The sequence below is a fragment of the Ictalurus furcatus genome, chromosome 7, assembly GCF_023375685.1.
Source record: "Ictalurus furcatus strain D&B chromosome 7, Billie_1.0, whole genome shotgun sequence".
NCBI lineage: Eukaryota > Metazoa > Chordata > Actinopteri > Siluriformes > Ictaluridae > Ictalurus > Ictalurus furcatus.
In genome coordinates this window covers 19,966,709-19,984,489 of record NC_071261.1, presented here as the reverse complement: position 1 = coordinate 19,984,489, position 17,781 = coordinate 19,966,709, and the positions used below count along the sequence as shown (strand labels likewise).

Here is a 17,781-nt window from a genome sequence, read left to right as displayed (position 1 = left end):
ACGTGGAGAAGAGTGGGCAGAGATTACATTAGACCTCTGAATTGAACCTTAATATTTTCTAACTAGCTGTGTGACAAACTGACAATTGCCACCATCTATAATAACTATTACTTTCCACCGCCTAAAGTTTCTGCCCTCGCTTATTAAGAACATGGACAAAATTGCTGCAAGTGCTAAACTAGGCTACTTGCAGTCTCAACTGTATTATGCTGCACATAGCCCACACACACTGTAGCAACAGAGAGAAATAAAAGACAGCAGGGGAGAGAGAGAAGAATCGTCTTGAAAATAAAGTACACTCCTGCTTGAGTTAACATGAAATAATAAAAAAATGTAAAAAACCAACTTGTCATAAGATCATAAATTAGCAGCATATTTTGTTGACACCAGTCCAAACTACTTTATTATCTATAAACATCTTTGCGGTGAACACTGCAGGGAATTAAGTAATTTAACAGTTGCAAATTGTACATCAACATGTATGCCAAGAATATAACAGTGTAATGGAGAAAATACAGATGCATACCAAACCGTTAGTTTTTCTTTAGAAAGGAATGCCCTTTCTCTCTTGGTGGAGAGCTAAATTGGAAAAAGCTCTTGAAGCTCTCTGGTTCTAGGAAAGAAGGGAAGAGCTTGTCACTTTCTGGACCCACAGCTAAGAAAGGAGGAGTGGTGTGGGCAGAGCGCTGTCTAATTACTCCTGAGGGGAACAAGAGACCAACGTTAATCTTTAACAACCACATAAATGGTCTGATCTATTTTACTTGTAAAGAATAAACTGGTCCAGTCTACTAACAATGCTGGGAAAGTATGTATAAAGATACTCAGAATAAAATATTGGATATGAATAGGATACTTAACCCTAAACTTATGGCTAAGAATGGGAGCAATGTATAAAAATGTTTTAGCCATTTATGAGCAAGTATTTAAGAATGCTTCTGTGTTTCTCAACATATTCAGAGTAGTGAAATGTGGCAGCACTGAGACTGAAACACCTTAAACTTTTTTAAAAAATCATATAATTAATCAGTAATCAAATATTTGTGCCAACGCACAGCTCCCTGGTTCAGTTCTGAGCTCGGGTTACTGTCTGTGCAGAGTTTCGCATGTCTGCCCTATGTCCTAAGGGTATGCCAGTAGGTGGGCTGGCTACTGAAAATTGGCCGTAGATGTCAATGAGTGTGTAAATGTGTGTGTGCATGGTGTCCTGCAATAGACTGGCATCCTATTTAGACTGTATTCCTGCCTCATGCCCAGTGTTCCTGGGATAGAATATACTGCAACCCTCACGAAGTGATTAATGAAGGTTAATTAATGAATGAACATTGTAATAAGCATTGTAATAAAGGCATTAAAGTGAGGGTATATATACATACACTAACTGAGCACTTTATTAGGAACACTATACTAATACTGGATACGGCCTCCCATTGTTCTTAAAACCACTTCAGTTCTTTGTTGCATAGACTCCACAAGATGTTGGAAACATTCCTGTGAGATTCTGGTCCATGTTGACATGATCGCATCACACAATTCCTGCAGATTTTTCAGGTGCACTTTCATGCTGTGAATCTCCTGCTCTACCACATCCCAAAGATCTTCTACTGGATTCAGATCTGGTGACTGGGAAGACCACTGAAGAACACTGAACTCATTGTCATGATCACAAAACCAGTTTGAGATGTTTGCTTTGTGACATGGTGCATTAACATGCTGGAAGCAGTCATTAGAAGATGGTAAAATATGATCATGAAGGGATGAACATGGTTAGCAACAATACTCAAATAGACTGTGGCATTTTAGCAACTGATTGGTATTAATGGGCCAAAATGTACCAAGAAAACATTCCCCACACCATTACACCACCTCTACCAGCATGGACTGTTGACAAGGCAGACTGGGACCATGGATTCATGCTGTTGGTGCCAAATTCTGACCCTACCATCTGTGTGCCTCAGAAATAATCAAGATTCATCAGTCTAGGCTATGTTTTTCCAGTCGTCAACTGTCCAGTTTTGGTGAGTCTGTGCCCACTGCAGCTTCAGATTTCTGTTCTTGGCTTATAGAAGAGGAACCTGACATGATCTCCTGCTGTTGTAGCTCATCCGCCTCAAGGTTCGACGTGTTGTGCATTCTGAGATGCTTTTCTGTTCATCACAATTGAGTGTTTATCTGAGTTACTGTAGCCTTTCTGTCAGTTTGAAACAATCTGGCCGTTCTCCATTGACCTCTCTCATCAACAAGGAGTTTCCAACCGCAGAACTGCCGCTTACTGGATGTTTTTTTCTGTTGTGTGTGAAAATCCCAGGAGATCAGCAGTTATAGAAATACTCAAACAAACTGTCTGGCATCAACAACCATGCCACAGTCAAAATCACTGGTGATGTATTATTTTCCCCATTCCGATGATTGATGTGAACACTATCCGAAATTGCTGGCCTTTATCTGCTGATTTTATGCATTGCACTACTGCAGCACAATTGGCTGATTAGATAACTGAATGAATGAGTAGGTGTACAGGTGTACACCTAATAAAGTTCTGTATGAGTCTGTGTATGTATGTGTGTGTGTTACATTAGTTTAATGCATAACATGGAGGTAAAAAATCACTCGAAGCAAAGCCTCTGCAGCGTGCATTAAAATCGTGTATGTGTGTATATATATATATATGCACCCTTGGTCAATATGAGCAAAGAAGGCTGTGAAAAATTGTCTTTATTGTTTAAACTTTTGATCTTTTTGTTAATAAAATTCACAAAAATAATCTGCTCTCAATAAAGACAATTTTTCACATCGTTCTATGATCATACTTAACAAGGGTGCCAATATTAGTGGAGGGCACTGTATATACAATAATGTGCAAAAGTCTTGGGCACCCTATTTTTTTTTTGTACAAACTTTGTTATAGATTTTCATTTTATGACTTCTACATTATCGAGTCATCAGAAAAACATGTTAGATTCCCAAACATCAGTTTTCTAGCACAAAATGAAATGTAACAGAAAAATGTTTGTATGTCAGTAAAGGAAACCAGCACAGCATATTAAGTGGTAAGAGACACTTTTCAGACAAAAAACAATGACGGCTGCTGGGTTTTGCTGCAAAAATAAGAAGCAAGTGTGACAGTCAAAGTCTCCAGAAGAACCGTAGCTGGTTCTGCAAGATGCTCAATAAAACTTACAGCTCATTTCATTATAAACCTGCACTAATTCTACCCGAGACTACTTTGTTTTTAAGCAAATGGTCGTCACACCAAATATTGCCTTTGTTTCATTTATTACTGTTTACTGCTCTTTATAGTGTTTTTTTAATGAAAAACAGTTAATTTCATTATTTTTGAAGGCGTCTTTGCTGTACAGCATTTCTTTGCATGTGCCTAAGACCTTTGCACAGTACTGTATATATATTTGCCTCTATTTGCCGGTCACTCCAGCAAATCTTACCACTCACCAGATGGGAAAACATGGGCAGCCTGGTTCAGTCCGTCTTTGTCAGAAGCCTCCATGGTGCGTAGTGTCACAGTCTCAAACAGCCCCTGAAGCTTCTGATACTGTCTGTTTCTCTTCACCAGAAGCTCTGAAACTTCACTATATTTTCGCTTATATTCCTCCAGCCTCTGGACACAGGAAGAGAAAATTTAGCCTAAACACTTAGTTCAGCAAAGCGATCGATCCTGATTCATGGTAACCAGCACACACAAAAATCTACTAGGATTAAAAGTACTCGATGAAATAGCAACAACCTTATTGAGTGATGCAATCTCCTCTCGCATTGCATTCAGCTCATGCTCTTTGGATTGGTTTTGCTGTGCCATCAACTTCTCCATTCGGCCAACTTGCACTTCTGCTCGAGACAAACTGTACTCCGTAAGCAACCTTTCTTGGTTTACCTGAAGCACATTAATCCAGAAGATTGTCAAGTAAGCGCTGGCTCACACGGCTGCACTTACACTCGTTTCAAATAAATACTGTGAACAACGAAGCATTAAACAGTTGGGTACAAAGGTATTACTACTCCAATGTTACCCTGTGGAAAAAGGAAGACCTACGACTATTTGCAATTTATCTACAAAAATGACACTATAACACCAGCGTATTCTTCAAACAACACAACATACTGTACAAAACAAGACAAAATCAAAAGTAAAATTGCTTGAAAAGACTCTAGAGTAGGAAGTCAAAGATGTGCCATAACTCTCTCAGTCACGGAAACTGAACTGAAGACGGTCCTATGTGATATCTGACAGAGCTACTACACATTACAGAGCTGTTACTAAATTCCTAGGCTTTATCATTTCATTGTGAAAATAAAATTTCACATCATTTTCCAGATCATCATTTTTTAAACTTTCCAGACTTTATATATTTCAGTTTAGTGATAATTGTATTATCATTAACTGTATTGTGAAAAGAGAAAACATGAGATATTTTATATGTATATGTGTGTGTTATGGAAACAGTGTTAGTGCAGAAATTAAGATAATGTCCAAAGACAACACATTAAGAAACTTTATGTCTCTTGTGTTTTACTTTTACAACAGAATGCTTTTTGCAAAACATGTTTCTGGGTTCATTCTTTAGCTCGGGCTACGGTCTGTATGGAGTTTGGAGTATATAGAGTATATTGAGTATATTATAACATGGAGTATGTTCTCCATGAGTCTATGTGGGTTCCCTCCAGGTTCTCTGTTTTCCTCCCACCTCCCAAAACATGCTGGTATGTACGTGAATTGCATCTAAAATTGCCATTAGGTGTGAATGTAGGTATGCTTGGTGTGCTGTGATAGACTGGAGTCCGATCCAGCTTGTATTCCCATTCAGGGCCGACGGAGCAACTGGTATTTGACCTGGTAGTTTTCAGTACAAACGTCTTTGATTTTGAAAACAGATTTTAAAAGTAGTGCTATATAACTTTGTGAACTTTTTTGTTGTTGTTACTGTTATAAGCTGCTTCAGGAGTAAAATGCAAAATGAAGCGTGGGGTCGAAACTACTCTGAAGTTCATTAAAAGCTGTGTTGTGCCCTGTTACTGTATTATAATCGGACCTTGGCTCCATATAGCAAGAAAAGCAAAATACACAGTTAGTCTGAATGTTTTGTTTTTTATAGATAAATGACAGTTGTACCTCTTCTCTCAGACAAAAAGGGGAACCTGGAGCCTATCCCAGGAGGCACGGGGCACAAGGCAGGGTACATCCTGGACTGCAGGGCACAAGCATACACATACACATTCACACACCCACTACGGACACTTTGGACATGCCAATTAGCCTAGCATGCATGTGTTTGGACTGGGGAAGGAAACCGGAGTACCCGGAGGAAACCCCCACAGCACTGCAAACTCCACACACACACACACAGGGCAGCAGCGGAAATCAAACCCCCAGCCTTGTCGTTGTGAGGCAAACGTGCTAACCGCTAAGTTCACCCCTGTTCCCACTTCATGTGGTGTGTTCCTGGGAGAAACTCTGGATCCAGCACAGCTCTAAGCAGGTACTGAACATGAATGAATGAACGTTCTGGGTTTTCTTCTCTCCAGCTCTGAGTACATTTAAACTGTACATTTTTTTCCAGGCTTTCTAGAAATCAGTAAGAAATGAATGTATGGTTTTCCCACACATTTGTTATTTTATTTTGTGTGTACTCGGATGTAAGTAGGTGATCTTGAATTCAAAGCGAACCTGGTATGTCCAAAAGGCCAGTGCTCGATGGCTGATATCCAGAATGGTCTCAGGTCGCAATCCTACCAAAACCATGGCCTTGTACTGCTCTGAAGGCGCCAGCTCAGTGCGCACGATGTCCAGTTTTCCTGACAGGGCAGAGGAGCAGGCAGGGCAGATGGCCGGAGTGCGGCTGAACTCACCGGAGCCGTGCCGATCACAGAAGACATGAGAGCAGGCCGTCACCCAGGCGAAGCCGCTCAACCTGCCTCGACACTTGGGGAAATTACAGATCAGGCTGTACTCATTCATGGACATGGCTAAACCAGGAGGAAACAAAAGAGACAGACAGAAGAACTGCGAGTTGAACTGAGATTAGCACCCAAGCTAGTCTGCGCCAAAGGGTTATTTTGAGGCTAGCTAGCTAAAATAGAAGAGTTTTGCTAGTCGCTGCTAGTAATATAAGACAATATATAACCAGATAATTAAACCTAACTCAACTAATACCGCTATATCGTGTGTAACTGACTCGTTTAATACATTTAAGGCACATAAGCCCTATTCAGTAAGACACCATTACCTGACATTTCCAAAACCGTTAAATGGATATCAAATATTTGGCGCTTTCGTGAAGTATATACTTCATTATGCTACATTCACATGCGACCTGAATTGCAGTAAATGCTAGTTTCCGATCAACGTCGCACAAAATCATCTATTCCCGTGTGAGCTTGGGAAATCATTGTGATCATAAGTGTCTGGTTCTTCATAACCTTTTTGGTCACTGCGAAGGAACTGAAGGTTAGTGGTCGATGGCAATAATTTATTAATTTGTTTGTATTAACACAACGTGTAGTTGTCACTGATTAAAAACCAAAGACACGACTACAAATACACTTACACCTGTAAGCTTTTGCTTGTACATTTCTGCATTGCAGGGAAATGTTAGAAAGACACAAAAATAAATAAATAAACCAGGACACTCAAACGGACAACATTAGCAGTGTACATGAACGCAAAGATTTCGTATTGTAATTACAACCTGATGAGCAAGTGAAGGCAGCATTGATGTAGTACGTCTTTAATATGCGTGCGTGATAAGGACCCCGGCTGTGTTGTAAATGAGCTCGCGCGCTCTCTGGGCGGTCGGAGATTACGTGGCCTTTCAAACGTCTTGAAATTTTTGTATTTCAGCGTCACCTCCTACAACATCTTAAGCATCGTGCAGGCCTAGAGTTCACACACACACACACACACACCCTAAATAAACAGGCTAAAGAGATAGGTAAACTCACAGAGCTGCTTCAGGGGGTCTATGTACAAATTAGTTAGGATGGATATGTGTGTGCTGCATCTAATTAAAAATGGCTTTTCCCTTCATCACTCCTCCACGTGGTGTATGGGAATACAGGCGGGGTGAAAGGGAGGCATTGTGCAAGGCAGCAATGGATCCCGGGGTGCAGAAAGAAAGATGCTCACTCAACTGTGTCCAGGTCGCCTTTGTTGGAAATTCCCTTCCATTCACTGGCTTTTAAATAGAGCTCCACATATGCGGACACACTGAGGATGTGACGGGAGGCCGGTTCTCCTAGAACTTCACTCAGTTATACAGGCACATGAGTGAACTGATTACAAGTATGAAGTATGTAACTCCTTAATCTTGCACATTTGCTTTCTAGTAATTGGATATTTATATCCTTATTATGATCAACAATCCATCACTGTGTCTCCCTTTGCATACATAACCCCCCCGCTGAAGTTATTAGAATTATTTGAGTTACTCTCTCTATCAGTTCATCATGTGGGACATCATTCATTTGTTTGGTTGTGGTTGTTGTTTTTTTTAATGTTGCTGGGGCTTCAAGGGCTGCTTACACTCATCGCCTTTTACACTTTGTTTTTGTTCGGAATTACAGAGTGGGATTAATTATATTAGTATAATTTTGCTTTCTGACAGTAAAGAGACTTGCCTTTAATTGCTTTGATGGTGTGAGAAATGCGATGCGAGGGATCAGGAGAGAAAAAGAGACGGTGTTCCATGCTATTGAAATGCAAATGTCAGTAAAGAACAAGGAGAGACTGTGTGTGTGTGTGCGTGCGTGTGTGTGTGTGTGTGTGTGTAGGGGTACATGCACAGCGTGCAAGTTTGAGAAAGAGGGGACTTGTTGAGGAAATAACACCACGCGCACTCGCCAGATCGCGCCGCAGCGGACGTCACGGTTTCTGCTGCGCGGTCCGCGCGCGCGTGTTAACTTTATTTGTTTTCCGAATCAAGTCTGCTGCATGTGCGACTTTACGTTGATGTCGCGCGAATTCGTCGTGTGCGGTGCTGAAGTTTTTTTTGTTTTTTTTGAATAGTCGCTTTCTCGACCGTTACCGTCGCTTTCATTGACTAATTCACGACAACGCGAGACCTCGAGGAGACCCGTTGACTCCGGCTGATGACCCCGTCACTCGTCGAGCTCAGGCCGTGAATAATGTCGCGCCGAAAGCAGAAACGACCGCAGCAGCTCGTTAACGCGGATCCGGGGGGCACGCGCCTGGCACCGCAAGGTGAGAGATTTATTATTGGCTTCTTACAGCCGGGCATGCAGTTTGAACTAAAGAGGTGCAAGGAATATAAATCAACGGGATCATTGTTAGCTTTGCAGAGTTAGCTTTACACACATCCTATCTCTGATACAAAGCAGTTATTGACACGCATTGAGCGTTTTGATCGGTCGCCTGACTGTTCTCTATATCTATGTAATACGTTATATCTAATTCTGCGGTCTACATCCGCAACGTTAGTCCGTATACAATAATGAGACCCCTAAAATCAACCTTTGACGAAGTTCAAAAACTATTCCTAAGTGAATGTTATGACTGTTCCTGGAAAAACCTGCAGAAACCTAGAACCTACAAGCTCACTTTGGAGAACAACCTGATCAGTTGTTGTTTAACCATCAAAACTCGTTTTGAAGTACCTGTAATGTTTCGGGAAAAGCTCCCAGAACGCTATGAAATACCCCCCCCCCGCCCCGCCCCCAAAAAAGTACAGCAACAAAAAAAAAAACCACAACAACAGCAAAATAAATAAACAAAGAAGAAGCAAACGCCAGCGTTAAGTGTTTGCTGGGAAAATAGTATTTATTTAATACGTGCTTAAATTAATCCATTTGATGTGATAAGCTTGTACTGCTGTGTAGAGAAATTAAACTGGCGCTTCAGGTGTTCACAGAGAGTGTGCACTTTACCTTAGTGTGGCCAACATGAACTTGTTTAAAGTCTGCTGCCAGAGCACACCTTTGATATTAGACATCATAACGGAGGCATGATACAGACCAGAACTCATAGTTGCTCCTCTTTTGCTCAGTACTACACAGGCACCATGGTTAATTAACATTAGTACATTAGTTCCATTTTGGCCCATATTCAAGATGTGGTTATGGATATTTATTGGACAAGATATTGTATCACAATGTCTCATGACTGATCTCAAGTATAAGCTCAACTATATTTGGCCATACAGGCTCTCTGGGTAGCAACAGCACTGTAATGGTTGTAATGTGGGATTCTGTTGTATGTAGTGAGTGGGGTCATTGTTCAAGAGATTCTGCTCAGATTTCTGCAGTGTATATGGTACCTGATCATCCTGTGGCTAAGTATTAGCTTAAGATTTGTTTTTGAAAGAAGACTGGAAGATATTTTTTATTGGTACTTGTAAAGAATAAATAAAAATGCCAGAAGGTTGGTTTTGACTATTTTATATCTATAGTCATTACTTTGACGTGCATCATTCAGGGGCCATAACTGTGTTATCTTTTTAATAGGACCAATTTTCCAAGAGACTTCCAGTATTCTCTGCTTGACTGCTGGGGGTCTTTTATTCATTTAGAAAACTTCACTATTCACTGTGAATAAGGTGCAGGCTATGGGGAGGGGAAGAATGGGTTTTTTGGGTAAAGATTAATCTCTTCTCTTTCTATTCTCTTTTTCCTCTCTCTTATTCTGTTCCCTTGAGCTCCCCTACTCTCTACTCAGTCAGTAAACCCCCCACCTCCCCTGTTTCTATTCACCACACACCCTTACTCAGTTGGGGGTTCCATTGGGTAGGATGCAGATGGGTAAAGAATTTCTCAGACATACAGAACTACTAAAGGTGTGCTTTGCCGATTCAGTGCACTTTCTTGACTTGGCCGACATGGTTTGAATTCGTTAATGTTAAGATGATTTTATTCATTGAGATTTTACAGGTGTGATGACATAACATTGCGTACAGTTATTCAAAGTGCACTGGAGAGTAGGGTAGTCTGTCATTCAGCTTTCCAATTCCCAACCCCCGTCTTTATTTTCTTTCTCTCTGCTGAAGATTCTGAAAGAATTTGACCTCTGGGCTCTAGAGGTCAGATTAACTGGCCAATCAGGGCATGAAGACAGTGCCCAAAACCCATAGTATAGTCTGACCTGTGACCTTGTGTCAGGGGAAGGATGAATGAAGAGATGAAAGACAGAACTGATGGAAAGAGTGCTAGGTTAAAAGGGTTATGGGTTGTTGTGGTGATACCCATTGTCCTCTACAATGTGTTGCCATAGCAGCAAGGTGGTCAGTGGCCTGTGGCAGGAGGAAAAAAAAAAAGGTTGTTGTTCATCAGAGATTGTTTCTCCAATCTGTAAGTGGGGATACTTGTGAGCATAAAAAAGTTTTTTTTTTTTTTTTTTTTAATTCTAGTGATATACATAAATATATTTCACCATAAGAAAGGTGATACATAAAAACCTTTAAAATGCACTTCACCAAACACCTACAGGATTCATCTGTAGCAATGTATCACAGTTACCAAAATGAAGACAAATGAATATAGATGTAAATCACAAATTGTAGGTGAAATTCTCTAGTATGAAAGTTTGTAAAAGTTTGCCTTATCTTAGTGTTTAAAACTAGATTTTCTCAGATCTATCTAACTTGTGTTTACAAAATGTGCTTAATATTTATATTCTAGAATATTGGTCGGGAACCTATGGCTCACATATTGGTCGGGAACCTATGGCTCACGAGCCACATGCGGCTCTTTGACAAAAATCAAGTGGCTCACCAGGTGTCTCAGCATTCATATCGTCGTTAAAAACACATTACTGGAGACATGTTTCCTGCAGAAAATGCAACGTCAGTTACAATTCCTTTGTTGTACACTATGCTGAAGTTAATGAAAAGTCAGTTTACAATAATATATTTCAAGTTGTTCCGATCAGTGCACATACGTATGTAGTGCTGTGCGCACATGTCACGACACCAATCAACAGCAAACCACTAACGTTTCTATAGTAACCTCTCGTGCTCTGATTCAAGCAGCCGCCTAGCTAATTTGGGGAGATGGTGAAAAGAAAGAATTTGTGTCTGTAGTGACTGGACTGAAACATATGCTTTTACTGAAAGCTCAGGTGCTTTGCTGTGTCTGATTTGCACAGAACGTATTGCCTCATTAAAAAAAATAAACCAATGTTAAGAGACATTTCGAAACCCACCAGGCAGATTTAAAGTACACGGTGAAAACCAAAGGAAGGTGTGCACGGAGCTCCAACGTAAACTGCATGCCAGACAGCAGCAGCTGCAAGCGTGGACAGGTGCAACTGGAAGCCTTAGCTGGCTCATTGGAGATTGTAAGACAAGGAGAACTTTTTACTGACGGAGGATATGTAAAGTCATGCATGTTGAGTATGACAACTGAACGGTCTGCGGATTTCCCAAACAGGGAGAAAATCATTCAGAAAATAAAAAGAAGTGCCCCTGTCAGCCAGAACAGTGCATGACCACACTGTCATGATGGCACGTGAGATAGAGAGGGGAAAGGAGCATGGCTATAACTTTGGCAGATTTGTTTTTTCTTGCGCTGAATGAGTCTACAGACACACTCACAGAAACTCCATATATATATATATATATATATATATATATATATATATATATATATTTTCCATATTGCAACATTACCTATTGTTTCTTGTATGTTTTTTTGTTGTCTATGAGCCTACATAAACTTACTGTTATTGAAATGTTATTGAAAAAGTGTGTTTTTTTATAATAGTAAAATAGTAGTTTTTGCAATGGTTCTTTTGAAAAAAATTTATTTACTAAAAATGAAAAAAAGACACTTTGGTGGAAATAAAAGGTTCCATACCCCTGTTCCAGGACAATCTGACTCTGCAGTAAATGATGGTTGTGATGAGAAATGTACACTGTTTAATTGCCATACGTCTATGTTATTGTTTTACAGATAATCAGTTGGCTGTGAAGTCACCATCCAACTCTCTTGCTTCAGAACCTACCTCATCTTCCTCATCATCTCCATCCCCCTCTTCCCTCCAAGACTGTCAACCTCCCCTTGCCCCAAGGCCATCACCTGGTGGCCTGCATGCCCCTTCCCTTCCTAATGAAAGTTCCTCCCCTCCACACTGGCCCAGCCATATTGTCCCCTACACCACATCTCTTCCCAATACCCATTCTTCTCTCTCCCCAGATTTTCCACACCCTTCTCTGTCTTCCCAGACTCACTCCCCTCCTCCTGTCCAGCAGAAGGCTTCCCACATTCCTGTACATCAGCCTCATTCTACTATATCCTCTCCTCAGATGGGTATCTCAGCCACAACCACCGGTTCATCCTCTGCATCCTCATCATCCCTCAATGCTATTCCACATCCAAGGAGCCCAAATTCCACACAGCAAACCTCTTCCAGTCTACCAGAGGAGGTTCAGGTGCCACCTACCCTGGCTGTGCTTTTAGAAGAACTTAGGGTGTTGCAACAGAGGCAGATACACCAAATGCAGATGACTGAGGAAATCTGCAGACAAGTGCTACGTTTGGGTGGAGTAATCACCAGCCAGGATACAGCATCTTTGGAAACCCCTCAAAGAACCTCTGAATCTCTCTCACCTTCTCTAACCACTTCAGGTCCTTCCCAAGCTACAGCCTCCTCCATACCCTCATCTATTGCAACACTAGTCCCGGAATCTGTTTCAAACCTCAACATCTGTAATACTAATGGGCACAAAGATTCATATTCCTCTTCATCATCCACACCATCTTCTTCTGCCTCATCTCTGGTGTCCTCAGGAGCTCCTGTGCTACCTCTTTCTTTGTCATTGGGTATTCCCCGTTACCTCCATGAAAAGTCCTCCAACACATCATTGAGCCAGACCAGTGCTGTTAGTTACCAAACTCCTTCTCTGCTCACTTCTAGCACCCAGGAGCAGCTGTCACTCAGCTCTGCTGTGGGAACTTCAGCTGGGTCACTGAGCACCTCAACAGGGCGCCAGCAGCATGTCTGTCGGTTTTGTGGTAAAGTTCTGAGCAGTGACTCCTCCTTACAGATTCATCTGAGATCCCATACAGGTGAAAGGCCATACCAGTGTCCTGTCTGTCTCAGTCGCTTCACTACACGTGGGAATCTTAAAGCCCACTTTTTGCGCCACCGTGAGCAGAACCCAGAGCTATCACTTTCCCTACTCCCACCTGCTCTGTCAGAGCAGAACCAGTCAGGATCTGGGCTTGTGGCAGTACAGAGGCGAAGGAAGCGCCGTGCAGAAGATGAAGAGCCTTTTGCAGTTAAAGGTGGTGTGAGTGTACCAGATGGCTTAGCCCTTGGTTTTTTATCTGGTTCATCTTCTCGCCTGTCTTCTTCCTCTCTGCCACTCCCTCCCAGTGTAGATTTGGCTCTCTTGTCCACTGCCCATTCCCTGCTACAGCTCAATCGTGCATCTGCTTCAACAGTGGCATCTGTTTCAGCTAGTATACAGTCTTCTTCTGCATCTACCACCCCCTCTTCATCTTCCTCTGCTATAACAAACCAGTTTAAAGGTGCTAAGCAACAGAGATTTGATGAAAATACCCCTCCACACTCCACCATACATCCCACTTCTCCATACTCCCAGCTGGCCCACCTCCCCAAGATCCTGTTTCCCTCGGGTCCCTCTCCCCATCACCTGGCCCTCTTGCGGCCTCCTCACCTTCCCTCCCCTCACCCCCAGCTCACTTTTCCCTTTTCCCCTTACCCCAAACCCCAATCCTCATCTCCCTCCTCCTCCTCTCCATCTTCTTCAACTGCTACTTCTGACACCTGCAAGCTCCAGAGACTAGCACAGAAGCTGGAGAAGCAGCCTCCATCAAAACCCTTCAATGAAGACCAGACTAATGGCAGTACTCAAGCCAATGATGTCTCCACCACCACAACCACTAATACTATCTCAGAGTACAGGAGGGAAATGATGACAGCCTTGGGTCTAAATCCTAATTCCAACAGTGATCTGAGCACCCAGAGCATCTGTGGAACAATTCCCTCCCTACCATCTCTGGTGCCTAACCAATGTGGAGTTTGTCTGCGTGTACTTAGTTGCCCTAGGGCACTTCGTCTTCATCAGGCCACTCACCTTGGTGAGCGTCCTTTTCCCTGCAAGCTTTGTGGTCGCTCCTTCTCCACTAAAGGAAGTCTAAGGGCTCATCTGGCCACCCATAGAGCACGTCCACCAAATACACGCACACAGAATTCCTGCCCACTCTGCCAGCGTAAATTCACTAATGCTGTGGTACTTCAGCATCACATTCGGATGCATCTAGGGGGGCAATTGCCACCAGAGGGCAATGGAGATCTGGGAACAGAGGACCAAGCTGACCAAATGGGCAGTGTTATACTGCCAAAGACCATCCAATCTCTTCCTCTTAATATGAGTATGAGTATTTCTCCTATTGCTAGCACACTTCACTCAAGCACTGTTTCAAGACCTAGCACATCACCTGATGCAAAACAAGCAGAAGATTCTGATAAAGATGCCTCTGACACACCTATTAGTCAAGTAAATCTGATTACTGATCAAGTATTGGAGAAGCAAGACCCCACAAGCCCATTTACCAGTGATAGCACATCTGCTAACTCCTGTGCTTTAGAAGAAGATCTTAACAATGACGCTATCCCAAGCTGTGTTAGTGATTATAGTCTCAGTGCTCTCAAAGCTCTTCATAACAAGTCTCAAACTTGTCCTGTAGTAAGTAAGGAGGATGAGGAGAACATTCCTCTCTCCCTCTGTACCAGAACCAGTTCCCAGGATTCTTTGCCCAACAGCAGAGATTTCACAGGACCTTCTCATCTGGTGGTCAGTGAGCCAAAATCCAACCCTCAGTCTGCTGCTCTTGATCTTTCACCAGCACTCACACCACCCTCCAGCCCATCCCATCAACCTAAGCCAGAGCTCAGAGGTACACAGAAGGCCATGCCTGTTAATGGAAAGGGCATGGATTTTGAGCTAAGTGAAGGAGGTGAATCATTGCCCTCATTAGATACTAATGGAGCACCAGAGGAGGAGAGTGAGAACACAATACCTAGGGATGCTCAAGGTTCCAAGAGGAAGGAAGGGGTTATCAAACCTACAGAGATAAATCATGGAAATTGGGTTAAAGATGAAGGAGAAGTTGAAGTGACCCAACCAGATATTCCAGCGATTCCACCACAGCCTGCACGTTCTGAGAAGCCCTACAGATGTATGCACTGTGGCAAAGAGTATGCTAGCCGCAGTGGACTAAAGGTAAGGGTTCAGCAACATGTCTGTATCTGCCATTGCAATGTGTTGAAGCTTGATTTGTAACACTTTCCATATAAAAACTATAACTTGTTATTCATTTAGGGCAGGTATTGGAACTGAATAACAAAACGTAAGAGGTTGTTATTACACAGACATTGAGAAATTAACTGTGTGTGTGTGTGTGTGTGTGTGTGTGTTTTCAGGGACACATGAAAACCCATAGCGGAGGAGTGACCAATGAGCTGAATGCATCAGTTGTTCCACAGTCCTCAGAGGGAAATTATAAAGACACTATGGAGGCTAGTCCTAATGCTTCCAGTGGAAACCTGCAAGAAGACAGGATAGAAAATGGGATGGAAAAGACTCCAGAAGAATTGTCAACAGAGGATTCACTGGCTACTGCTGGGTCAGCAGATGGAGGACAGGAACCTGAGGACAGGGCCTAAAAGAATGTAAAAGAATGCAGAGACATAATGTTTGCCAGTTTTTGATCAAACATTTTTACTATTCTTGTTAGATGTAGCTCTTAAATCTGTGATATTGTAGAATAATAGCGATTCTGTTAACATGGTAATATTAGTGCCTTTTTCTGAAGATAAGGAAATATTGATGTACACAAAGCAAGTCCTTGATATCAGATATCAGCATTCTGAGAATCAGGATCAATGGTTGAAAAAAAATGTTGGTATTTTATAGTACAAATTGTACAATACGTTGATTTCTGACCTTTTACAATAGATATAATTCCAACATAAGTAAGATTATTTGAAGACAAAAAGGGTTTGCATATCATATATCATCAACACTGGTCAGCTCTATAGAGGTGGACAAAAATGGAATCCCAAACTTTAATTTCTTTTCTTTAATGTTTTTTTTTTTCTCTCCCTTCACTGTAACCATAATGCTTCTGTATGTACTGGATGTTATTATCTGTAGCAGCACTGATTTCAACATGTTTTAAAGTCTTTATTATGAGGATTTATTGCAGTGACATTACACTGTAAAATTTTGTGAACCAGGTCTTATAACATGCATATAGTACGCTCTCAGTATGTCTTTGTATGCAATTATTTTCATTGGATTCATTACTCTAGCCCTAGTCCGTATTTTACTGTAGCATTGTCCAATATTGTCCAGGTGATGAAAGTTAGGACTAAGTTTTACACACTGGAGCAGCTTCAGTAAGCATGATTGACCTGAGCAATGATGAGAATGATGATTGTTAAGGTATACCTAAACTCTCTAGGCGGAGAGATGACCTGACCTGACCTGATCATGACTCTGATTTCATTTATAGGCATTTAGTTGGTTTGCCCAAATGGTCATTTATTTTCTCTTTTGAGTTACTCAAGAAAAATGCTGCCCTTTGTCAGTGGATTGCACTGAACTCTATTTTGCTCACTCGCTATTTTACGTTGTGTGTTGCCTTTTTTTTACTTCATTGTCTTGAAGGTTAGGAATAAAAGCCGAATGAATGTCATTCAGATAAATACTTGTGTGATGTGCTTTTATGTGTGTGTGTGTAGGTGTGTGTAAACCTTGTAGCATACATGCCAAATATTGTACACATGTTAAGAAGAGAAAGGGTTCTGTGTTAAAAGTCCTGAATTTTAATTCAGCCCAATTTTGGTCAAATTACCAAATAGACAGAATGACTGCCATAACAGCCATTCTCCTGTCCATTCTTTTAGTCTGTGTGTTTGTGTTTTCCCAACCTCAATACTCTGTGTATCTGCCCCAGAGATCTTTTGTGTACTTTTTTGGTGCCCTTTCAGAGTCTATTTCCTTTCATAGGGCTTAGTTCACCAGATCTGTGGTGTGCATGTTGATAGGTGTATGTGTGTATGCGGTGTGTTCATGACTCTGTGTGTGTGTGTGTGTCCATGACTCTGTGTGTGCGTGTGTGTGTGTGTGTGGACTTGTGGACTGTGATTGAGTGTGCAGCTGTAGGCACCCCCTCCACTCACTCCCTCCTCTCCAACACCCTCTCTCTGTGTCACGCTTGCTTTCATATGCTCTCTCTTTCATTTTCTCTTTCATTCTCACTCTTTCAGCCTCTTTCCATCCTCTACTCCTCCCTATGTAATGGGACTGACACACAGGAAGCTCTAATCCCTGCACAATGATCCCCTTACCCCACCCAAGCGTCTCTGAACCTGTGGTGAGGGGGAGGGGGAGGGGGGCAGTGGGGACCAACCCAGCCAGCTGTCCCCAAAATGCCTCCTAATCCTGCTTCTGCAGAGCCCTTGAAACCATGACAACTGGTAACCAAGGAGAAGAATGTTGAGGTTGAGAGGGAGAGAGACAATGAGCCCAAAAAAATAGGGTTAGAAGTTTGTCCACACACTTTCGGAAGCGACACAAGGCATGTCTCAATCACAAGTACAGGATAGGAATAGACTTATCGCTGAATGATAAGAAAGGAGAATAAAAATTCCTGAATTCTTAAGTATGTAAACGGTCAATCATGATCACAAGTTCTCTGTGCTTGTTTTTGCCCAGGGATTTATCATTATTTACTACAATGATTATATGAATTGGTTTAATCAACCTTGAGGTCAGTCATGTACCA

General features: G+C 41.9%; 2 protein-coding genes across 3 annotated transcripts; one reads left to right on the top strand and one right to left on the bottom strand.

The window, feature by feature from the left end:
• Position 1: 1 nt before the first annotated feature.
• On the bottom strand, positions 2 to 7,080 carry LOC128610118 (E3 ubiquitin-protein ligase CCNB1IP1). Of its 2 annotated transcripts, none has more exons than XM_053629211.1 (5): positions 6,240 to 7,080; positions 5,681 to 5,979; positions 3,743 to 3,889; positions 3,451 to 3,616; positions 2 to 700 (listed from the first exon to the last, which is right to left on the bottom strand). In XM_053629211.1, exons 1-5 carry the CDS (start codon positions 6,244 to 6,246, stop codon positions 534 to 536), a joined length of 786 nt encoding a protein of 261 aa, XP_053485186.1. In that variant the 5' UTR covers positions 6,247 to 7,080; the 3' UTR covers positions 2 to 533. The 2 variants fall into 2 exon arrangements, with proteins under 2 accessions (XP_053485186.1, XP_053485187.1); XM_053629212.1 differs by having other exon boundaries at positions 6,702 to 6,840.
• Positions 7,081 to 7,308: 228 nt separating this feature from the next.
• Positions 7,309 to 16,693, top strand: si:ch211-212k18.5 (sal-like protein 3). The gene is made up of 3 exons (XM_053629208.1): positions 7,309 to 8,212; positions 11,914 to 15,212; positions 15,413 to 16,693. Exons 1-3 carry the CDS (start codon positions 8,137 to 8,139, stop codon positions 15,653 to 15,655), a joined length of 3,618 nt encoding a protein of 1,205 aa, XP_053485183.1. The 5' UTR covers positions 7,309 to 8,136; the 3' UTR covers positions 15,656 to 16,693.
• Positions 16,694 to 17,781: the final 1,088 nt, after the last annotated feature.